The following is a 25,395-nucleotide window of genomic DNA, read 5'->3' on the forward strand; positions in this document are numbered from 1 at the left end:
TTTTTCAGCATTAAAAAAGAGGGTCCCCCTGTCATTAGAGCCAGATTAAAAATAAAGCAGTGGACCGGCATTTGTTAAAAGCTAATATAATATGAGTAATGATAGTGAATGTCAGTCCTGTTAAGTTCATAGTGTTTGCACATGTTTTTTTCCCCACTGGGATAAAGTCATTTTTCCCAGCTGAAATGAAATCAAAGATCAATTTCCTAATTGAAATTGTGGTGCACACACTGGCTCCGGGGGTTTGCAACAGCTTCCACAGACCAGATTTTAATTCGGCACATTGCAGTTACAAGATGCAGACATGCAGCCTGGTCAACTGAGACAGAGAGACACCCAGTTTTGAAGGACATCTGTAATTAAATTTAGAAGGTGACCAGATTTTTCCAAGGCTGCCCATAAACTGTCACCAAATTCCTTGGGAGTCAACCCACTTACGCATTTAGCCATGGAAGGAAAAAGTAGGAAGATACTTCTGAGGCACTGAGTCACTAAAAACTAGTGACCAAGTTGTAAAGTTTGCAACAGTTTCTGTGTCACATGATTTGAAAAATGTTTTTTTTTTTTTGTTGGGATGGGATTTCTGTTTGTCACTGAGTTCCTCCTCTACTTTTCTGTGCTTCACTAACCTCACCAAACTGAAACCTAATCCTGTTCTTACGGTCTGTGAGGGTAAGTGGCCCCATCCAGATTATATCTGCTAATACACACAGCCAGTACGAAAAGGAATTACTCTGAAGTACAGCGGCATAAAGTTTTCATGATGGAACTCTTTTGAAGCATTGGGTTTAGCTCGTCGAAAACAATTACCCGCAAACAAACTTTATTCTTGGTTTCCTCACTTCCATCTCGCCTCTCTTCTCACCTACAGCCGCTCTCCCTGCCTTGATTCATCATCGTGGCTCGACTTCAAACGCTAACATGGCACTTGTATTGTCTTCTCTCCTCATCTCTGTGTGTTACTCGGTCTCTTTCCCTTTATCATACTCTTTACCGCTCTTTGCCTCTGCCTCTCTGTCTGCACTGCTCCCACTCTAATTGGGACGGTATCAGTTGGAGCTCAGATATTGCTGTCACTTTCTGTCTTTGTGCTTCATACAGACAGCGCACGTCTCGCCGTTTCCTCTCCATACATTAGCTTCGTGTGTGTGTGTGTGTGTGTGTGCGTGTGTGTTGTCTCCTTCAGCTCCATACATAAATGACAACCAAAATCCTGTGAGGCTCGGTGGAGGAATCTGTAAAGTGGGAATGCAGAGCACAGTCGGCAAGAGAAATTAACTTAGTGGTATATGGCTCGTAGAGTCTCTTGGAGAGTTTTCAGTGTTATTACAAAAGCAAGCTAACTGTGAAATCTGGTCTCAGGTCCACTTAAGGAGCCTGAGGATTTGGGCCATTACCAGGTTATAGCTCCTAGAAGGATCTAGAAAGTAAAAGGATCTTTATCAGAAGTTAGTAGAATGCATCTGAAACCCCTAATCAAAGTTTTATCTCTCCCGTCCTCCATATTAATAGGTAAACAAGCCACAATGCACTGAAACTTTTAAAAACACATTTTATATCTACAGCATTCTGTTGAGGTTGGCGAGGCAGCAAGTCATTTGTCATCTAAACATTCACTGATTGGTGCAGCACAAATCTGAGCCTGGCTGAATTGATTTTCAATTGGATGTTTCCAGACATGAATCTTGCAGTGAAACTGAGCTTCAGAGATGTTTTCTTACCCTGTAAGACAAGTAATAAATTAAAGCGAGTGCTGTATCTTATCCTCACGAGCTGATATGAATCGTGATATGAATGTGGAGACATTCTCGCTTCAGAGTCCTGAATGAACCCAAGCAGTTTAGGCCACACAAGGACACCCACCCAACCAAGTTAAAAATTATATGAAAATGTAGAATTAGCCAATAATTAAGAAATGGTACATAATTAGAGTGTCTAAGTGAGACACAGATCTGTTTTTAGTCAGTGTCTTCAAAAAACAAAGCAGCCACTTAAAGCTGCTCTAATCAATATTTCTATGATAGCAATGAGTCAGATGACTGTTGCTCATACTGAAGAGCCCACAGACTTACCATCCACCTCTGTGTTTCCCCTCAGCTGTACAGGTGCATTTAGCCTCTTCCAGCTTGTTGTTTTGGCTATGCGATCAGCACAATGTTAACGACCAGTTGGTGAACATGGTGGAGAATTAAGCAGCTCAACGGCTGCAAAGAGAGACAACTTCCCTCAGGAGTTAGTCGAGAGCAGAACATAGAACATAGATGAAAGGCGAGTAAATATTGACTCAAGTTTGTCAAGGCTCCGAGAAACACAGTTCCACATGAATGCTAATATTACTGTCTCTGCCTCATCTGCAGAATAGGCAAGTTGTCTGCCAGTGCTTTAGTCATAATGATTTTAAAGTGAGTCTGGCAACATGTAAAAAAAGGCAATTGAAGCTTGAAATAAATGGAGGATGCACTCTGTATACTGTACGTAACCTGACCTGGGAATTTGAAGCATAGTTAGTGAAAACTGAAGAAAGTAACGAGTAATATAATATTGAAACATTTTCCGGTGTTGGGTTTTTGGATAAAGTGAAAATGAATTTTTTCTCTTTGGTGAAGGAGATGTTTTTCTTGGTCTCATATAATTCACAGTGGAGTGAGTGTGATATTTATCTCAATGATAAATTGCAAGGCAGTGTGACAAATGCACGCATTTTTTTCACTGCAAATTACAGTTATCTCCAATTTAGTTGAGCCGCCGATAGCCCAGCGTCCAAAATGCGAACGTCAGAATAACAGTTTCTCTTACCTAAAATAAATGCTCAGATGTGTGTGTGTGTGTGTGTATTTGCAAATGTTTTCTTGCCATATTACACTTAACACATCAGCATGGTGAAGTGAAATGGTGTAACTCCACTTCTCATTCTGTTGCCGTTTTCTGTTTTTGTTTCAATTTTTCACTTTCCTACATGCAAGCTTAACAAGACAGGATAAGATAGGCCTTTATTAATGACTTAATGCCTCTGAAAATAAAATGGGCGTCAGTGAGGAAATTCGCCTTGCAATTCCTGAAAAAGCGTGTTTTTAAAGATCTAAGATATTGTCATGTATTTATTTATTTATTTACTCATTTTTAAGACAGCGATAGCAGGCCAGACAGGGAGGATTTGTTATGTGCCCATGGCAGAACAACGTTCCTTCATATAATATATAAGAAATACCACCACTGACCTGTGCTGCAGAGGGAGCAGATCAGTGTTAGAGTGATATACTTTAAGCATTGAGAAATACACTGGGGGCTATAGGCAACCAGATGGTGACAGTAAAAAATAAGAAGCAGGAACACAGCAGACAGACTGACTTACAGTGGACTTGCAATATGCTGCAAGAAAGGACAAAATGTAGAGTAAAAATTGTGAACCACAGTGAAAATTCAGTGTTGGGTGTATTGCAAGTAGTGAGCTTGTGTACGAGTGTTTGTGTGGATTAACAGGAATCCATAGGCAAATGATGAGGGGAGATGATACTATTTGCCTATAATAATCCATTAAGACTGCAGCAGAGAGTGTGTGCAGGGTCCAAATCAGTGCACATATGTGTCAACGAGTCCATGTCAGTGCCTTTGTACTTAGACGATTAGTGTCTCTAACTGTCCGGAGAGCGTGAGAGAAAAGGATGTAAGACAGAGAGAGATGATGACATGGGGAGAGCATGACAGAAGAAAGTGGGCTTTCCTTGTTAGACAGCGCCCTGGGCTGAAAGAAGCTGACACCTTGACTTCAATTATTAACATGGCACTTGGCTTTTCATTCACTGCTGCCTGTACAGTATCTCTGTCTCTCTTCTCTCCATCTGGCTCCCACATCTTTAGTGGCCCTGCTCGGGGTTTGAGTCCTTGTTGAGTGTGTGAGATAAAGACTTTTTTTATTTTAATTTTATTTTTGTCTCTGTGGGGTGTTGCTGTGGCACCGTTCATCTATCGTGTCTATATGCCTTGAAGCAAAAATGAATATACTTTATATTCACAAAGGCACATACACAGAGGCACATCATAAAAGTGCATTATCCCTCATTAGCACAGTAGTAGACAGGAGTAAATGTAGAAATGCTTTCATGCATGTTTAATGAGCATAAAGCCAGCAAAAATATTTTGTTTATTGGGATTAATTGCTGGAGGTACATCAAGTGAGATTCACTTTAACTATTAACCTTCAGGTCTTGCAGGACACTTCAAATTGCCTGCCCACATTTTCAAAAGGCTCACTGGAATTAAATTTCCGCTGTTTTTCACCCTTTATTTGTTTTTCCCTGCAAAACAACATCCGTCTGAGTGGTTCCAATAACTGGGGCTCCACTGCACCAGTTTTGTGGCTTCCAGTCCGACTGCATATCTCATATATGTGTTGGGTGCAGTAAAGTGTAACGGCAAGCATCTGTCTTGTTGCATGTCTGATTAGTCTCCTGACATGAGCAGGACAAGATTGTGTACAGTTAGGAATTCGATTTGGAAGAACATTGGTCTGTGTTAAGGGCTCAGAATATTGTCTGTGTAGGCGTTTGCGTGTGCACGTGTTCACGTCTGCCTGCCTGTTTCTTTGTCTGTTATCCAGTTCACTTATAGAGGTCCTCCTGGCTGCCTGCACATGGTGGAAGGCGCTTGCTGTGTGACGTACTAGCTGCCCTGTTAGCTTAACCTAGCCTAGCCCACCAGTTCAGTCTCATCACCGCAGACAGTCAGTCAGTCAGTCAAGGTAATCGGGTGTTCAGTACAGCTGCTGAGGTAACACAAAGTGAGGCTGAACTGGACGACAGCTGAGAGGCAAATGAAACGTCTCATTTCTCTCTCTTACGTTCAGTTATTCATGACATGCTGTCTTTTATTATTTATTTATTTATTTTTATTCCAGTTCCTCAACCTCCCTTTTACTCTGGCTGTCTCTACATGTGGTCTTTTGGGTTCAGCAGCAAGAGCTTTTTCTCCCAGAGATACTCACTGGTCAGTCCACTCATCTGTAGTAAGGCCTCCACAGAGGTCGAAGTTGAAGCATTTTTCCTTTTGTAGCACTTGTAATGGACAAAACTGCGAAATGCACTGGTAGCTGCAAATGTCTTACTCTTTTGACGAGACACAAGAGCACAAAGCTGGGATTACTTACATGCATTGCTTGGAGCTGGCGTTTTTATAATGCACTTTGCCATCAGATTCTTCTAACTTTTGTCCTACGTCGCACGTGGACTCGCACAAAATCTCAAGCATGTAATCGTGAAACACGACTGCAGACGGACAGCATCTCGAGCACAAACACCCTGTGGGGTTTTACAGAAATGACCTCAAGGCCTCCAATCAGGTCACTTTTAATGAATTTTGGCCAGTACAGACTGGCAGGCTATTAGTTGACACATGGCTGCGTCCCCAATCTGAAACTGCATAAGGTCTTTTTGGGTATCCTTGATGGTTTTGGAAACTTTATTGCAACAGAAACACAACAACAGCAGCCAGGATGTCAGGGAACAGGAGTGGCTTTGAGCTGGTGGCTGATCCTTGCTCCTTTTATTAATTCAAGTTGTTGTTGTTGTTATCCAAATGCCTAGACTGTGCGATTATTCGTGGGATGCTGCTGAAAATAGCCTTGACGCTCCGCCAGCTTGTGTGTGGATGTATTTTGCTCAATAAGTCAAAGCGAGGAGCAACATCAGTTTCAAAGCAAGCCAACTGCTGCGTCCCCTGGGGATGTAGCAGTTTGATATCAAATAACAATGTGTGAAGAAAGCCCAGACAGCTGTGGGACAGCCAGTCAGTCGCTTGTACGCCGCGGTCAACACTAACAGCTGCACTGGTCTTGTGTACATGCTTTACCTGCAGTGATAAGCGGTGACACAGTAGAATTTTAAAATGTGCTTTGTTCCCAGTAGGGACAGATTCAATAAACAGAGTAATAAAGTCCCAAAAACCCCAAAACAAAGTGAATGTTTTGAGGTTTTTTTTTTTTAAAGCATATTCAAATAATGCCAGAATATTTGCAATGTTGAAATTTAATGGACTACTTTAGTATGACTGAAACCATTTCACAGTTTTACTGCACATGTTAGTGTCTGGTCCTCATGCAGACAATATTTCATTATTCTGAAAATGGTGGAAAAAGGGGCCCTCCTGTGGACTTCGGGCTTGTATTCAAGAGCACTAAAAGTCTATTTTAAATAAATTGTCCCCAGCTTAAATGTGTCAGTCAGTACTTACTCGTAAATTATTCTGCCCTCTGGAAACTTTTTGTGTAAGCAGAGCTATTGAAGCTTGCTTAATATTGAACTATAAAGGCACAAACATTATTCTTTTTAAAATGTGACGTGCATTCTATTGTAATCACTGTCCTCAAATATAAAAGCTACCTTTTGAATTAAACTAAATTTATCTGATGCAGAGCCTTGCAGCTATTCACATGTAATGCAAAATGTATGTGAGAAACTTTGAGATTTACTTATCAGTGATGCTTGAAGTGCTGATGACCAGCCTTCAGGATTGACAATCAAAGAGGAGTGTCGGGCTTTATGAAAATCACAACCTGGAAACTGGGGCTTTGAGCCTTGAAACGGCATACGGTGTATATATGTCAGCATCTCATACATTACAGCTTTATGTCGCCAGTCTCTTTTAACCTGGCCTCCATTTCATGTTGAGAAAGATCGGCGCTCCTCCTTGGAGAACGACATTCCTGTGAATAAGCCGTACTTTAAAATATTAAATCTAAAATGAAAAATGCATGAATGTCCGCTTATAGCAGTAATTCAGCGTTCAGCTTGATGCTAAATTACATTGATGCGTGAACTGTAACAGCAATTTGACATCTGATGGTGCCTGTGTGTGCGTGTTCGTCTGGCAACATGCTTTAGCAGGCTGGTATTAGTAACCTGTGTTTTGTAGCAGTGGAGTATAACATGGTCTCACAGCAGCAGCAGCAGTTACGAATGGTCCATCATTTTGCCTGCTATAACGTCAGCCATTTGTCATTGTACAGTTATATTGTAGCTAATGTGCTTTACGGGGGGAATTATGCAGTATTTTGATCGTTCATCATGAGTCATTGAAGATGAACAAAATTGCTTTGAAGAGTGAGGATAGAATCATTCTAGATAAAATGGTGAGTTGTAAAGAGCAAAAGCATAATGAAAAAGTATTGTTGGTCATAAATGTTGGCAGATCTTCACGTCTGCATTGTCTGAAAATATTACCGGCATATCATCAGTGTGGCACAACATTGTTATAATTATAATTTCTACTCATCTTTCTCTCCCAGCCCCTGAGGGGCCCCATATGTTGTAGTGTTGGACAGTCCTGACTCTCCTCTTCACATCTCCTCTCCTCCCTCTCTGCTCTGTTGCCAAGTGGTTTGGAACCATCCAGCCTTTCCATTTCAAACTCATCTCAGGCCTGTTTTCTCCCCTCTCGTCTCTTTATTTTGCCCCTCCTTTGTTTTTCTGCCATTTGGTTCCAAGCGCAGGTTCATTTGCATTTACATTGTAGGCACCTGACAAATATGATGCTCAGCATCCCTGTGTCGTCCGTGTTAAAAACCACTAGCAAATGCTGTAAACGGTGATGAGGTATTAGAACAAGCAAGGGATGAAAAATCCTGCAGCACTGCAGACAATGGCAAATACCACTTGAAGTCATTTTTTTCAAGTAGTTTTGCCAAATTAATTGTAGGCAGTTTTTTTGTTTTTTTTTAAGCTGTCTGGCATTTTTACTCTCTGAATTCAGCACATTTCAGACCAGTGATCCCCCCAGGATGCTCTGCCTTTTTCCCTGCCTCTCCGCTGACCTCTGAAGAGATGGATGCACGAGCTAGACAGTTGAATCTCATGCCCTCCAGTTAGCTCAGGCAATCGCTTGTACTGTTATTGTTTCCTAAGGACTGTGAATAAATTACCGAAATGAAAAAAAATTACTGACTGATTGCTGAAGAGTTGCTGCACACAATCGGCACAGATCGTTGTATTTCCTGCAAAAATGTTTTAAAATGCACAAACATCCACTGAGATTACACGACTCTGTAAAATGAGACAATAAAAGTGCTAATGAAAACACTAAATTAAAATAAATTGACAAACTGTGCAAATTTTCTAGCTCACTGCAGCAGAATTCTTGATGTATTTGTGCACCGCTCTACCTCCAAATTATATGCACTTGGAATTAATGATTAATTATTTATGGCAGACTTTCTGTTAAGGACAGAAAGTATTTTGGATGTTTGTTTTTGCAGCTTCTCTGTTGTGTTACTCTTAGATTTTTTTTATATGTATATCAAATCAAAACAACTCAATCTGCTCCTCTGTCTCCTTTCCTGACAGGTGTTCCGAAGTGGTGAAGGCATGGGCATCCGTCTGGACAGCGCCTCAGCCTTCCAGGGTGCTGTCATTTCGCCCCACTATGACTCCCTGCTGGTAAAAGTCATCGCCAGCGGGAAGGACCTGCAGACAGCCGCTTCCAAGATGAGCCGAGCCCTGGCCGAGTTCAGAGTGCGAGGGGTCAAGGTAGGACATTTAGCGTTTTGTCTTCAGCTTTTGCCCCTGCTTTTATTTGCCTGCGTGAGGTGAATAAATTATGACCCCCCCAGCGGATGGTAGTGAACAAGGTCAGAATGCTTTGTTGTCAAAGTGAAACGCAGACAGTTGTCATAAATCCTGTGTGCTTGACATGAGCAGCGATACACTGATGAGCAGAGATGTAAGTGTGATGGTGCTCTCTGTATTGGTCTGCTCTGAATGGCTTTAAGAGCCCATTTCAAACCTTTCAAGCTGATCCAGTCTGGTTAATGGTGCAGTGCAGTTAAAACTCAAAGAGTTATAGAGGGACGGCTTATTGAAGGTCTGTACAACCTGAACTGGCTGTTGTCTACAAGTTACTATGGAGTGGAGCTCCAGCAATCTCAAACACTTCTTGCAGCTCTGTGTGACCCATCTGGTTGTGGTTAACATGTGTGGTTAACAGTGTTGATAGATAGATAGATACTTTATTGATCCCGGGGGAAATTCAAGATTATTGCGTGTGAATTTAGTTTTCTGTCATTTTTAAAAAAAATTCAGTCAGTGGCAGTAAATATTTCATTAACCCAACCCCTGTTCAGCGCTGTACAAAGATCAGGTTTGGATAAAGAAAGATTCTTTTTGCACTGTGCGCTTTTAGTCTTAAAATGCCTTGGGGAAATATTCGTTTTTGTCAGCAAAACAAAAGTTACAACGGTAAAAACACCTGAACAGACTCAAACGACTCAGCAGTAGTCTCTGCTACTCAAAGTTCTACTTGATATTAACAGATGGCTGACATTTTGTTTAAAGCCGGTTAATGGTTGAGTTGAATGAGAAAGACGACGTGAAGCTTTCTTCTTCTTTACACAAATGCAGTTTGCACATATGCGTCCTTTTTTTTTTTAATTTTCACCCGGCAGTTAATGAAGAGCCTGCTGTCTGGTTAAGTCTGAAGTAGCACATGCAGGGAGTTCAGGTGGGCCTCTTTCTGCCAGAGCGTGCTGATGTGAAAGGTGTGATGGGAGATTAATCAGGCTGCACTTTGAAGCCGTAATGGACAGTCAAGGTCTTGGATGCTGTAGTTGAACACTATAGATTAATGCCCACATAGATACATTAGTGTATAAAATGAAGTATTTCATTTCAAGGTTGTCAGTTATCAGTTAGTTTTGTTGTAGCAAAGTGAAAAGACGCATTGCAGATATCAAGTGTCCGTGAAGTCTAATTCAAAGCCGAAATGCCATTAACGTCTACTGAAAAAGGTTCCCTTTGTATATCATTTAGTGTGAGGAAATTGAGCGCCTTTAAAGGGAAGCACTTCGTCCTACTCCTGTTGTGCAACACCTTGAGTGTAAACGATCTGAGAACGAGCAGCAGTGGTTAATGTGAATTAAGTTGATGTGACTCTACTCAATTCTGTCTGTCCTACCATCGAAATCATTGATATTATGTGAACTAGGGTATTTAAGATTAATTAATTGTTGAGTTACTTATCATTTGCTGCATTTCATGAAGGCTCTCCTACCTGCATTGAGATGAAAATCTGGGCTATAAGAATAAACGGAATTGCTTCAGCTGGTGGAACAGCTCTGTCATAGTAATTCTTCAGTCTGTTTTGAATTAGTCATGATGAGGTGAAATTGCAAGTCAAATTGGTCTTCTCAACTCTAATTTCTCATTTAACTTGGAGTGCACTTTACAAACTGTCAACGCAGATTTAATAGATTAATTTTCCCTTCTGATAGAGTGAGAAAGTGTTTGATGTTAGCCAAGGCTTGATGGGCTTGTGGACACTGGCCTTTGTCCTCGCCGCTGTGGATTATGTAAACACCGTTTAGGAAGTCAACCTTATGTAACTTTGCTGCAATTGAAATGGTCGTGCATGACGATGGCGGCGGCAGCAGATGTTTCATAGTGTAACCGTTAAAGTGGAGCGCTTTCTTTTTGCTCTGCGTCAGCTTCGACGTCAGCAGGGAACAGCACACTGGTGTGAAGAACACCTGATAGCTGGTACAAGGTTTTGAATCAAACCGTCGTAGCTTTCTTTGTCACCATTATATTTAATGTGGGGTGCATGGGTTTAAAGTCTGAGTTTAAAAAAAAAACAAAAAAACAATCAAAGCACTTGTGTCCTTGCCAACAGGATGTCTTGCAGACGATGACATCCACCTGAAAGTAAGCACAGATCCTGTTTTTCCACACTGACGTGGGCTCTGTACTTCACTTTGCTTGTATCGGAGATTAAGACACAGTTGATCATTTCCTCAGTGTTTTTTTTTTTTTTTTTTAAAGATTTACTTGTTAGAGGCTATAGATTCGTTCTGGCGTAGTGTCCTTGCAAAGAGTCCTTGACCCCATTCCTCCTCACTGCAAACAAACATTTTATCCATCCACCTACCTCGTCTTCTCCTGCTTTATAATGTATGAATTCATCCATTGCGGGCTTGAAAAACACATTATGTATGATAATCATTTAGACCTCCGATTCTCTATCTTACCAGCTAGTTAACTGCTCCCACCTGGCATCACAAGTTTGAAATCTGTTGCTGATTAGCTTTGTACAGTGAAAAGCAGATGGACTGGATTGTAATAATAAAAAAAAACCCACTAATGAATATGTTGGCCACTACTGGAGGTTTGTTTTTCTGAAGTGTTTGCTTAAATACTTTGAGATGTGATGTCTGTGTGACGTCATTCAGTGAGTCATCGCTCAATTCCCAGACTGCCTCCTGTCCTGCAATTGAATTTCATTTTAGCCGAACTGAGTCTTAAAGTCCCAGTGCTTTTCATGTTCCTGGCACCGATGTGAATGCACACATGCAGCAAAGGTGGAGATGTTGTTCATTACAAGAATTGTAATTCGGCATCTTCTTTCTTTGTGTGTGTTTTTTTGTAAGCCGTGGCCTTGCAGAGTGTTGCTGTGCTGGAATGTCATCAGTGAGAAGCCAGAGCGTTAATTGGCAACTCCAAGGCCTGTTAATACTTTGGTCTGCTCCCAGAGATATGACAGTGAAGGCTGACGTCCTCATAACCCAACTTTTTTCTGAAATTTGAGAGAAATGTTTTTCAGCTTGTTTGGTGGCTCCTATACTTATAGCAGTCCCTTAGCACATTAAGTATATTATAACCTTTAAATGCAAGTGAAAACCAGAATGCACCAGCCAAAGCTCAAGTTACTTAGCTGACGCTTGAAAACGTGCTGCTTTCCTCGGTTGTGTGGAATTATGTTTGGCATTTATCTCCCGCTTCTGTCTGTGCGTGTGTGCGTGTCTTAGTATTTCTGTGCTTGCGTGCACATTCGTGCGTGTGTTTAGCACCAAGGATGAGCCATATGTGTCGACCTGTAAAATGTCATGCATCCAGCAGCAATAAGAAAGAGAAGCAAAAGAGTGATGGACAGGAAAGCTACAGGACACGTGGCAGGAGGGTAAAGATGGATGGATAGAGGAGCGGAGGGAAAACACCAAAAGGGCAATCAAGATAGAGCGGGTGTAACATAAAACGACAAGTAGGTGGCGCGGCACACACAGGCCAGCAGGCCTGCACCTGTGGCTGCCATGTTTGTGTCTGCGGTGCATGTTGCTGGGTAAACTTAGAGGAGCTGTAGTGACACGTACTATTGACCTCGAGCTCTAATTAATCAAAAAGCAATTGTTGATATCTACAAGTTTTATTACTGGTACTGATTAGATGTAAAAAGGACTCGCCATGTAAAAGTATGTGTTTGTGCTCGAGGTCATTCATTGGTCGACATGATGAGGTCCTCCTGTGCTCAGTGAAGAACTGGTCCCTCTGGCCAAGGAATACAGAAGCAGCCTTCGAATTTTTAATAATAATAAAATAATTATAATTAATAAAATTTATAATAAGTTTTTTTTGGTTCTGTCGCTATCAGGTTTTATCATCTCCAGTTAAGTTAAATTAAACTACTGGTAGCTTCATAATTTGGAAATTTAATTAAAATTGCTATTATTTGAAGCAACATTTTGTCGACTTTAAATTATAAAATATCTAATCTGGGATGTCTTCTTATTATTCGACTAATACAACAGTGAATTTGCCCCAAACATAAAAAAGAATTATCTCATTATTTAAATATTTATATATTACAAACCGGGGACATTGCTCTAATATTTGTTTTCGCCATTTTCGCTTTTCATGGCGTGCAAAATTACTTTGACTGTCTCTTGTCTCTCGCCTCAGTGTGTCTTACTCACTGAGCTGAATGAAGCCCTGTAGCCCCGCCCCCGCCGCAGTCCAGAACGCTCTTCATTTCGTTCGTCAGAGGTTATTAATATTGAATCTGTTGCGTGTCCAAACCGCACCAAAGTTTGTTAGAGCCTGTCTTTGACTCCTCAGCAATACACGGCCAAGCGTATCGAACGGTTCTCGAGCTATCCGGCTGACATTGTAGATAGTTAGAAATATCTACAATGAACATTTTCCGCTGGGACTTGTGTACTGTCATGTCTAACTCTTTTATCATCCTCTACTTCTTCCCGTTTCCGTCTCTACCTGCCAAGTGAATTTGTTTTTTTTTTCTTCTGTCATGTTCCTCCACCTCTCCGTCAGTTTGACCCCTGTCTCCCTTCATGAGCAAAGTTGTCTTCTAGTTTTCTCATGTGTATCTCTTGTTTTCAGATCCCTGAGCCTAGCGTTAACGGTTCAGTGACTTTGTTACATTGTTCTCTCTCTTTCTTTCTCTTTTTTTTCCTGTTGATCTCCATTTTTTATACCTGCAGTCCGTTTTTAGAAACCCTAACGTCAGCCCTTCTTTATAGCTGTTATTTCTATTAATACTGTGATAAATCAAGTTCTTGTTTGGTCTAAATGCTGATGAGTGCTGAATGTGAATTGTACACACTTAATGAATCACAACTTGTCTGTTTTCCAGTAAACATGAGAGAGAAACCGAGAAAATGTTGTGTGAAGGACGTCGAGTGTGTGTGCGGTGGAAAACATCTTATTCATCCCGTAGCCAGAGGTTACTGCACTGCAAAGGGCTTTTTAAGGTTTTCACCACCAATCACAAATGTGCTTCTCCTTAAGAGTCTCTTATTGAAAGCAGAGAATCATTTCCAATCGGAATAAACATCAACATCTTGAAGAGGAATTTCATTTAGAGTGCTGGAGATTCTATTTATGTCCCTTAGTCATCTTTTCTTTTTCATCTCCTGGCCATTTCTGTCATTACAGTTGCAGCAGGATCATTTGTAAATAACTTAGAAATACAATGAATCCTTCTTGTTTCTGATCTGGATTCAGCCTCTCATGACCTTTGCATCATATTCCAAGGCGGGTGCAGCAGAAGGGCTGATCCAGGATCGTTCCCTCAGCATTTGCAAAGAGGGAGAGGAGAGACGGGGAAATCCATCTCATCTCTGACTTATCAGTGGGAGAATAAGAGGTTTAGACACACTCTGACAACATACACAAACGCACACTAACAGACACACATTTTGTCACACACACACACACTCGCTCTCGCACAAAGTGATACACTAATATGTGTCCCTGGGGGCCGGGTTATCTGTCTCTTCATTTCACACCTCTAAACAACCACTTGCACGGTACTTAATCACACAAACAGTCTTGTAATTACTGGTGTGTGTGCGTGTGAGTGGAAAGTGGCTGCATGCATGTTTGTGTGTACCACTTTGTCCACACTTTTGTGGAATATTTTTATTTATTTATTTATTTTTTTGTTTTTTTTTTTTCAAGAAAAGCCTCATTACAAGAAATTGCAAAAAAGATCAAGAACATGCTGATTTAATTCGCAACTGAGAGTGCACGAGTCAGTAGGTTGAGGTGACTGATGGAGGAATTTAATGGGGGAAGGTGAGGCAAGGGGTGACACAAGGGTTGAAAGGTGAAAAAAAGTTGGGTGTGTAGCAGGAAAAGAAAACAAAGAGCAGTCGGGCGGAAAAGTTGATAGTGAAGGAAAAGGACGGGAATAAAAACAGTAGTGACTGCAGGCCTGTTGACCACATGTTTAGTGGTGTGAGAGTAGAGGCTGACTCCTAGCAACTCTGCAACAGAGTCTGATCTAAAATGCTTGAATTTAAGGCCTTAAAGACATTAAAATTTCACATGCACTCTGGGGGAGTCTAAGCTTTTTATTCTGCGCTGACAGGTTTATGTACTGCATGACTATTCTTTTAGTAATGCGGAACAGATACACTGGAAAATGGAAGGAAACTATCTGTCATTATTCATGTTGATAAGCAGTTTCTTCTCCTTTAACAATAAATGACCTCTTTTGTCACCAAGTTGCAGCTTTGCTACTCTGAACAGCCGTAAGTGCTTGGAAATAGTCAGACTGTGTTAGTAGAAAGGTGTACTTTTTCGTATGCCTCTGTGGGCAGAGTAAAAGTATAATATAATTACAATGTAATCAAATGTACCTAATATATCACAAACTGCATATCCAAATGTGCCATAGAGCAGAGGATTCATATTCCATAGTGCAGTTTTGCCTTCTGTTGTCCATTCAAACCAAAGGGGACAGATCTGTTCTCGATGTTGGATTTACAATTAGAAGCAGTGTCTAGCCTAGCCATTTTTCAGTTCAGCTTTTAATTAAGTTCATAAGATGTTACAACAAGTGTGGGTTTTGCAACCTTTGGCAAAAAAAAGAGAGCAGAGATGAGGCAGGAAGAAGGGTGGAGCTGCTGGTAAGAGAGAAGCACTGAGCCTGCTCTGCACAGCCACTTATTCCCTTCAACACTCTCACACAATGCACAAACAACAGTCACTTGAGAGAAACAGCTTTTTAATGGGGAGAACAATCTGAAACTCGCGAGTATTTTCGCATGAGCGTGACTTACCACCTGAAGCTGCCACTTCTGCTTAAGATTCTATCATGTAGCAAACTCACAGCAACAACATGTCAACATAAACACAAGGCCTACAGAGCTAATAACACGACAGACTCAAGACAGATGTGTTTAGCCAGAATCTGCATCTCGCTGCCGAATGCACACACGTGTACGCGCACACGCACACACAACGTGTTCAAGCTGGATGGTGTCAGCTGGAACTTTGAAGCCATAATCAGGATTAAACGGCTGGAAATCGGCTGTGACGAAGCGAAGGGAGAGAGGATGAGGAAGATCGGACACGAGGCAGTGAGGGAAGCAGGAAAGGGATGAAGGGGGGAATGGAGAAAAGACAGAGGCTGGATGATGCCGGAGAAAGAACCTGAACCAAAATCAAGACAAACACGCAACGGGAGGAATTTTAATTTATTTGAAAATTCAAAACCTTTCTGAGAATTATACCCCCCCCCCACACACACACTTGATTTAAAACTTTTTGAAAGTTCTTTTCTGTTTTTCTCATTCTCACTTAGCAGTCAGCCAAAAAATTTCAACTACAGGGTCTTCTGTAAATGCACAAATTCAGAAGTGACACTGAAGCAGGCACACGTGAAGGAGAAACAAATGCAGAAATAAGATGCATAGAATATCATGAGAAAAATAGAGCTGTGCGTTTTTTCATTGAAAGAAGATATCTGGCACACAAGGGAACAGTATTGAGCCATCTTCAAAGCACAAGAAGTGGTGTTTTCACAGCCTCTTCCTGTTTGGTTGATTGGTTTTCTCTCTCTCTCTTTCTCCTTCTTACTTGTGTCATCCTCATCCTCACTCCTTTTCTTGTTACTTCCTCTTTCCCCATGTTTTTTTTTTTCTGTCATTTTGCTTGCACAGCTTGAATTTAGACATGTGCTGTTCTGGACGCCTGTGTGAATATTAATTTGTGATCAGAGTGTGAATCGGAAAAGACGGGACATAGGAGAGGTGTGTGAAGAGAAGACTGACCTTGCTGAAGGCGTAAAATCTGATTAGTTGGGTGAGTAATGCACTTTCCAAGGAGATGGACCATCTGTCATGGCGTCAGAGGTCCCGGTCAACTGTATTTTGCAGCAATGAGTGGTGCGCTCAGTTTATTTGAATGGAATACAAAAAAAAAAAAATGCAGAAGCAGATGATGTTGGCCGGAAATGGAAAAATTACTGACTGTTGCTGGTGAATTACTTTCCAGTATCGCACCTTGAATTGCCAGGGAAGTAGTCAGGTGTAAGAATAAGAAATTGCAACAAAATTCCAAAGTTTAGGTGTCTGCGGCAAGGAAAAGTTAAAATCAAAAAGGGTAGTAGAGCTTGGATTTGTAGGTGGCAGTCGACATATGGATAGAACACGTTATTTGTGTTGATAATCTCCTCTGTTGGGACAACCATTAACAACATTTATACATCAGAAGGAGTTGATGACTAGTGAACCTGCAGGAAGGACCGCAGGCTCAGTCGGGACAACAGTTTACTTTTGAAACTTTTTTGACACAAATGCCAGAATGCAACTTACCGGAGCATTAATTAATTAAACTTGCAGTGTGCTCTCCTACTCTGGCGCGTGGACTCCCTACAGCAGGGGTCATCAACTACATTTGTCCAAGGGCCAAATTTTTCAAAGCCAACAGTTAATTAAGTTTAAATAAAAATTATTTATTTAAGCTTAATTAGTCTGTTATTGTTTAGTGTTTTCACTCTCCTACAGAATGTTATTTTTATTAGCCTATACCAGTATGAACCATCTCCTGAAAAACATGGGAAATTTATAATTATCTCTAGATACTGGAAAATGCTCTTAGACCTCAGCCAAGGAAAGCAGTCAGCGCCGAGTACAAAAGTCACAGTTAATGAGTGGGTCTTTAGGTCAACAAAAACACTCCAAATACCAGTTTGAAAAAACAAAATCCACGTGACGCCTCTTGCATCTAATAGACAAGCTTTGTGATTGTTCAACAACTCCAGCGTTTACCCCCTGCAGTCCCCAGCCAGTGCCCTCCTGTCGGCCCCAGAGGATGGTCAGCCTGCAGGTTTGATGATTGGTCTGCAGATTAGAGAAGACGAACAACCTGATTCTCTAGAGCAGGTCAACTGTGACTTTAGGGACTGTGTGGTTCATTGCCAGCGGCTGGCAAGCCTGTTTATATCCACTCTCAGGGAGAACTGGACCTCTTTAACTGGCGAGTAGCATTTTCTGGATTCATTCGTATTCTGCGGGCCGGATGGGAAGCTTTGGTAGACCAGATGTGGCCGACGGCCTGACATTGCACTGCAGATACCCCAGGCAGACAGAACTGTTGATGCCTTGTTTCTGAAATCACAGCAGGATGTTTGTTAAAAAGTGCAAATATACCACAGTTAACTGTGCCTTTAAGTGTGACATGTGGTGCATAGTCATGAATATTGAGATTCAACAGCAGTGATGTGCATACAAATGCAGACTTACTTGCACCATAATACACACAGGAGTAGGGTCCAGGGGAAAGTGGGAGTTTTTAATTAAGGGTTGGTACACACTCTGATTAATTGATGTGTTCTAATACTCTCTCACATACACGGACTCTCAGGAAGGTTTTAGGTCTTAATCATCTATTACACACCCACACACACGTTAATGAAATCTGCCTACAAGACAATTAACACATACTCAAACAGACTCCTTGTTTTTGAACGGTGCTGGAATAAACAGTAATATTTATGTTCTTTTCACATATGGATATTGGTATACTCATAATTGTGTTTTAGGTCACTCTGGTAGATTGTGTTAATTGAAAATATACAAATGGACCTTATCAGTCCTTATAATTAATGCAGTCATTCTCTAACCATTAGATTTTAGATCTTTATATAGCTTTAACTGAGAGTTTCTAGAGAACAGGAAAGCTTTGAATAACTCTGAACTTCCCTTTTCATTGATACTGGAATTGGAAGTCTGGCCCAATTTGACATGCAGTTTCTTCTGCTGGCTTGTTAATCATGTAGCTTACAGCGTGTGAACACAAGAGCTCTCCATGGCAGCATGATTGTTGCGGTGGTCATACATCTGTCTTGCAGACCTTGTCCCAGGGGCATCCGTTCTTTCTTGAGCATTTTCAAGTCCAACTGAATAGGCCTACTGCAACGCAGAACTCGATTTCTCTTAACCGGCTGGTCGCCTGCTTATTCCAGTCACACTCACAAAGGGAGTGAAATGCTTTCCGAGAGGTTCATCTTGAGGGCAGCGTTAAATGCAGCACTAGTTTATTGTTACACTCAGTAAATTGTGATGGCTACACCTGTGAACACATCTGTTCTTGCTTAATGTCTTAAAAATGCATGCAAACCTTCAAGGCAGATCTGATCCATCAGAACTGCCAATTTCACTTATTAAAAACAGAATTTTTTTACTTATTTATTTTTTGTAGCAGGAATACTGGAGCTGGGGGTATTTTTTCCCACACTGAAAGTGGCATCAAACCACCTTATGAGTTTCTGCTGGTTATTTGACAGCTGGGTTTGCTTGTTTCCGTTGCAACATCTGGCAACCCAGTAGCACTGACAGTTTTAGTGTGAAAGTTTCTTTTTTTTTTCCCAGACTGAGCCTGAGGTACACCTGCTCTCAGTGTGCTCTCCCTAATAAAAAATTCCATTACAAGCCTGCACTCTCCAGCGTCTAGTGTCTGTTTTGCTCGTGAGGCTAAATGATGTATGCTTTGCTAACTGTGCGGCACAGTTCATCAGTACATCCTCTAGAGTCTCACTTAAATCTTCAAACACTTTCTTCATTCTTCTTCTTCATGGCCTTTCTATTGTTCTCCCTTCCACTCCTGACCAAGTGCCAGGCTCACTGCCAGTAGTACTTTCACCCTTATTCCAAATTGCAGTAAAATATGCACACATCAGCATGTATGTACACACTTTGGTTCAATATCACAGCAGTCCAGCCCCTTGCACATAAACGCATTAGACGAGTAAAGAAGAAAGTGAAGTTTGGGTCCATTTGATTGTAATTTGAGCCAAAGTAGCGTGTAATGTTCTTGTTGGCTGTAAAACTAGCCTTGCCCTTAACAGCCCTCTAGTTGAGACATTTAAAAAGGCCTTGTTGAGACCCTACAGAGCCAGAGGGCCCAGCAAGGGTGACATGTTTACAGCTGTCCTGGACAAATCCTTTCAGAGTGGCATTTCATCACAAAGTCTAGCCTGCTAGACGATCGATATGGAGGGAAGAGAGGAAAAGAAAATTGAGCTTACAATCTAAAAGGCGTTGGATGACACAAACATAATGCTGATAAATGTGGCGCTTTTAGCAAATTCATGCTGAATATATAAAGTTTGAATTCAGCAGTGGCGCTACGTCATGCTCTGAACATGCTCTGAACATGCTCAGCAAATTTCTCGACAGTGCAGCAACAGAGTTTGTCATTAAACATTCCTGCAAAGCAGTTTAATTTCAGCATTTCAAGCATTTGGCCTGATGTTAGTGACTTCAAGGGGGTAACATCAGAATCCGGCAATAGCAAAACTCTATGCCTAATGTTTTTTTACAGTCTACAGTGAATTTCTTGAATTTTTTGTTGCCTGCTGTACAAATGTGCTGTTTCAGTAGAGGAAATGAGTACCAGTTTGCTTTTCAAGCAGCAACCACTTGATCAAAGAACTGTTTTGCTGCAAAGTTAGTGGATTCCTCCAAGACTCCAGGAAGAAAATGTGACACTGCAGTACAGGGCTTTGCATGGGATTATTTACAATTCTAAATTTCAGGGGTTACACACTATAAGGCTGTGAGCCATAATGAATCAGCACAAAAAAGGGAAAGAAGTGGAATGACTTTGCCACTGGTTAGAAAGGCAGAGTCATTCTCCATCCTCGGTTGTAAGCTGAAAACCCATTCCTCCAAGAAGTACCTCAGATCACCTTCTCTCACTGAAACATTTTCTCTCTCCATATCTTCCACCTCAGCTCACTCCAATTTGCTTTAAACTTTTTTTTTTTTTAATTCTCCCTTCCACCTCAATTTTTAAAAATGTTTTTCTAGTAATGTCGATGTTCTGGGAAGTGAAGCTTCATCTGCCTTTAAGTGGCTCTGGATAAGAGCATCAGGTAAATACCAAATATATGAAATGGAAAATGTTCCCAAAAATGGTCTAGGGAGCTGTCATTTAGCTGTCTGTCAGGACTAAAATCTCCCTCACAGAGATAATTGGATAAGTACTTTGCTCTCCTGTTAGCAGACTGAAAAATATCATTTAAATGGATTGATATGATCTAATTAGATCCAAGTGAGGCTGGTAGCAATGCTGGACTTTGAATATCTGAGCAGACTGTGTGTTTTTTGGCCCAAGAAATGTTAAATCAGATATGTGGCCAATGAATATACACAATGTGCATGATATATTTATCAGGAATCAACTGTTCTGCCTGAACAACCAAAGAGTTCTTTGCCAGACACTTCAGAAAGACACTCATCTGTTGATTAAGTTTGCCAGGGACTGTTTAATATTTCAACAAACAGCGCATTTTCACCCAGATGAACTTGATGGAAATGCTTTGTGTTTGTGTAATGTCTGGTTTATCTTGGATCACCACTGTGGGATTTTGAGTGACAGATAGCTATTTTTTTTTTGTGAAAAGTTAGTCTAAAGGGTTACTAGACAATTTGTTTCACACTTGAACTTGCAAAAAACAGAAAAAAAGTATCCAGACACATCTCTTATTGGGATTGTATTTCAGAAGTTGGGCTTGGGCAATGGTTTGGGGAAGGCCCTTTCTATTCCAGCATGACTGTGTCCTAGTGCACAAAGCAAAACTCCATAAAGACAAAGAGGTTGGATGAGTTTGGTGTGGAAGAACTTGACTGGCTCACACAGAGTCCTGACCTCAACCCCATCCATTACCTTTGGGTCGAACTGGAACAGAGACTGTGAGTGCTAGACGTCAGTACTGCTCTACTGCATAAATGGGCAAAAATTCCCCCAGGAACACCCCAAAATCCTGTATAAAACCTTCCCAGAAGAGTGGAAGCTGTTATAGCTGCAAAGCTGTTTGTGTATTTAGAACGTAGGTGCCAAAGTACTTTTCTCTATATAGTGTGTTTGCCTCAGGAAAGCAGGAAATGGTTCGATCTTCTTGGACAATATTTAAAAAAACACCACATCAATCAGTTAGCAATGAGGGGAAATGAAGCAGAACAAAATGGAAGAATAAAGGAATAAAGCAATAATGTGAAGAAAAATAACGGAAAACAAGGGAAATAGTGCTATTAAGAAGGATGGCGACCAATGTAAAAGTGCTGCAGCAGTGGGAGGGATGGAGAGAACAAGAGAAATTGCTGTGGGAGATTGCCTTGTTTTTTGGCTGCTTTAATGACTGATTGAGAACAAAAGTCTCTTTTCTAATTCTAATGAGTTTAATTATGGCTTGCCCTTAGCCAGGTGTTTGGACCAGCTAATGTCTGAATTCATTAATTATCAATTAAAACAGAGTCAGGTGCAGGCTCCCATTCTCAGAAAGCCCTCACCACAAACATTTAAAAAGTAAAATACCTGTTTGTTGTGTTCATCCTTTTGATGACAGCCCCCTAAAAATAAGATAAGCGTGGGTGGTAAAGTTCTGATAGGATATGAAGATAGATTTACGATATGCCTCTCCAAAGGCAAAATGGCACTTTCTTATCTGTGTTTTTCTGAGATAAGATAGGATTGGCAGTTTGCATTTCTTTCTGTAATGTGGCTCCTGCTATCGAAGAAAACAAAGGCTGAGTGAGCAACAGCAGGAGTGAACGAGAAGATGCATAAATGTTGTTCAGATCGATACAAAAGCAAGGGAGGATTGTTTAGAAAATCCAGACTTTTTATTCTCAAAGATTTAAGTAATAAGGTGTGTGTTTCCATGTCTTTGTTGTCCTGCGTATGTGCAAAAGTGTGTGTTTAGTTTGTGTGAGAGAATAAAGGGATTTGTCCCATTTTAAGTCGAAGATGGATTTCAGCTTAATGCTCGGTGCTGCTGAGAAAACAAACGTTTTCAACTCTGGGGAGCAACATGGGAGATGTTGGCGGTGTCGACAGTGAGGATGAGGAGACGTGTGTCAGCTGCAGCCTCTGTTTTATTTTTATCTGCTTTTTATCTTCCTCACCTGTGACTTTGTCTAATCCTCTTTGCCGTCTTAGTTTCTTTATTTCTCTGTTCTCCAGTTCTCATCAGGAGAAGCAGAAAACGCTTTTCATGTAGAGGTAGCATCAAATGTATTGACTAGAGGGACCTCTTATTTTATCAATGACGCTGGGTAGATGGTGAGTAAAACAACTTTTCTTGCTGAAGTCACTGCACTGCACACATGCTTCATTCTTGTGTATATTATGAATAACATTCAGCTCTAGGGCTGTAACTGTTGATTCATTTCGTTAACGATTAATCTGGAGATTATTTTCACCATGAATAGTTTAGTCTATAAAATGTCACAAAGACATGAAAAATGCTCATCATAATGTTCCCAGAGCCTGAAATGACATCCTCAGAATTGCTTCTCCTGTCCAACCAACAGTCCAAAACACAGAGACTCATTTAATTTGCAGAAAAGACAAAGAAAAGCAGCAAATCCTGACACATAAGAAGTTTGAACCAGCAAATGTTGGAAAAAAGACTGAAACGGTTAAATGATCATCAATAATTTTCGATTAATTTTCTTTCACTCAACTGATTGACTAACTGTGGCAGCTCTGCTCAGCTCATGTCTTCATATGCAGTTAGTTCCTGAATATCTGAATTTTTTATGTAACAACACAATGACTTTTGCTTATGCCATTCAGATCCACTGCTGGGTTTGACATTTGGCAGCAAGCGTTGGGCTTTTACTATGAAGATATCCAGCTGTAGCAGAAAAGATGAAATGGCACTTATCAGACCATATTCTTACTTCGCTCATGGCTTAAGAGTCCAGTTATTGTGGCATTTAGCTCTGATGCAGGTGGTTTTAGAAGGGATCATTGCCACAAATAAGAGTATAAATAACAGTGTTGCACAGTATGTGTACAGTGCATCACAGTGGTGTGTAATTATTTTAAAGCTATTAGTGCTACTCTTGCTATTTACGCTGGCTAGAGGTTAGTAACCGTCTGCTATGTAATATATGGTATATATACTACAATGTTAATTATGTGATGTTACCAGTATATTGTAATAGAGTACATTTTCGGACAATTCAGTTGTCAGTAAAATAACAAAAAGAGAACCAGCACTGGATGATCAAATTCAAATACTTTATACAGGTGTTGAGTCTTATATCACGATGCTGAAATCATGACTCAATGTCCAGATTTACCTCGTTCTTCTTCTCTGTGAGGAATATGTTTTTTTATAATTTGGCTCATAGCAATAATTCCGCCCTGTTTCCTTGCGCTGACACACTGTAATGTGTCTGATATTTGGGAGCTGTCCAAGTGAATGATTTGGAGACTGAAGAGACCACAAGGACGGAGCAGCAGGTGTGGCCTGTAAAGTTTTAGAGGAGGCGGGATGTTGTAGACACGGTTAAAGGTCCTCAGCACAAATCTGCTCTTTTTGTTCATTCCGTTGAGGCTCTTAAAGGGGAAAATTATGTTCAGTCAGGACTTCGAAGACTACAATGAGCGTCCCAGCATGATGGTGGACTGTGTAATGAAATTGGTCAAGCGGTGATACTTGGGCTGAGTGCAGCACTGCGTTGGTGATACAGTTGAGTTTTCAGTCTATTTAAAACACATTTGAACCATAATGGTGTCGGTGTGTATAGAGAACAGGCTCTTCAATTAAACAGTCGACCTGCTGTTTTTTTCTTCTTTTCCCCCTCCTCACCGTCTTGTTCTGCGTTCGCTGGCTTTTTTTTGTCTGTGCTCTCCAGGTATTATGTACTTTTGTTCTTTTAACTTCTCTGCATCTTTTTTTTCTGTTCCATTATTCAGTTCCTTGATTATGCTTCACTTCTGTTATTAAATGTACAAATTAGGAACGCTTTTGTTTATTTCTTCCTCTGTATTTATGGTTTGTTTCCTAATTTCTGTTGGGAACCACTTTGTGATGTTCTGCTCTCGAAAGGTGACATGTAAACAAAGTTAGTGACTCCCTTGCTTATTTTAGCCGCTATGTTTTGCTTGAGATTGGAATTTCTGTAGAGCTCCTGGGTGGTTGAGCTTGGCTGACCTTTCACTGCCTTTTGTTTGGATGACATATGTTTCCATGTTTCATCTCTTCATGTGTGTTGCTATGCATCTTTGTGTGTGTGTACACATACACAGCTCTTTGAATGGTTATACACTTGTGCAGCACATCCACCTCTGAGCCTTTGAGTGGCCATCTGTGTATTTGGAAGGCTCAGGCATATTCCGAAGACTTAATAATGTCAGTATTCAAATCCAGCAGGAGAAAACCAGAAGGGACAGGGTCAGTGGTTTTGTAGGCGTGCAGCAGCACTCACGTGGTTACAGCTGAGGTGTGTGCGTGAGTGTGTGTGTGTGTGTGTGTGTGGGGACTTGTGTTGCTGTCCTTTGCAGAATGAACACCCTGCAGAGGTTTAATGATCCACAGTTCGATGCAGCTTGTGGTTTGCTCTTTTAATTACGGGATTACTAGCAGTAGACCCGCTAGCTGGGTGACATGCTTGGATTGAACCTGGCTGGGTTTTTTTTTTTCTTTTTCTTTTACTTTTCAGTAAAAAGATTCCTGTCTTACTGACAAATTCAACTTGACTCGAGTGCGTGAAGGTGTCAAAGGCAGTGCTGCTGCTGCCTTTTTGTGACAATGGAGAGCAGTTGAGGTGGGATTAATCTTGAAGGTTTTATTTGTTGTTGCTTAAGTAAAGCTCAAACACTGCTATGTTTAAGGGTTGGATTCCCTCTGGTGCCGCCCATTTGAAATCTCGGAGTCCTTGAAATGTTTCGGGTAAATATCCACCAACTGTCTTGTGCTAAAGTTAAAAATAAAATCACTTCTCAAAGTGTGAGCATCTCTCTCTGGAGGTGACGCATTGTTTTGTTGATGGGAGCAAGCTGTGACATCTGTGCCATCATGAGCGACGGCACACAATAG

General features: G+C 41.0%; 1 protein-coding gene across 2 annotated transcripts in view; it reads left to right on the forward strand.

Moving 5' to 3' along the window:
- Positions 1-25,395, forward strand: part of LOC124054262 (pyruvate carboxylase, mitochondrial-like) — a 262,121-nt gene that overhangs the window by 111,998 nt on the left and 124,728 nt on the right. For both annotated transcript variants that reach the window (XM_046380027.1, XM_046380028.1), the window contains exon 12: positions 8,334-8,516. In XM_046380027.1, coding sequence (XP_046235983.1) covers positions 8,334-8,516 — 183 coding nt within the window. The remainder of the gene's footprint in view (positions 1-8,333; positions 8,517-25,395) is intronic.

This window comes from Scatophagus argus, chromosome 23, assembly GCF_020382885.2.
Source record: "Scatophagus argus isolate fScaArg1 chromosome 23, fScaArg1.pri, whole genome shotgun sequence".
In the NCBI taxonomy this organism is placed as follows: Eukaryota; Metazoa; Chordata; class Actinopteri; family Scatophagidae; genus Scatophagus; species Scatophagus argus.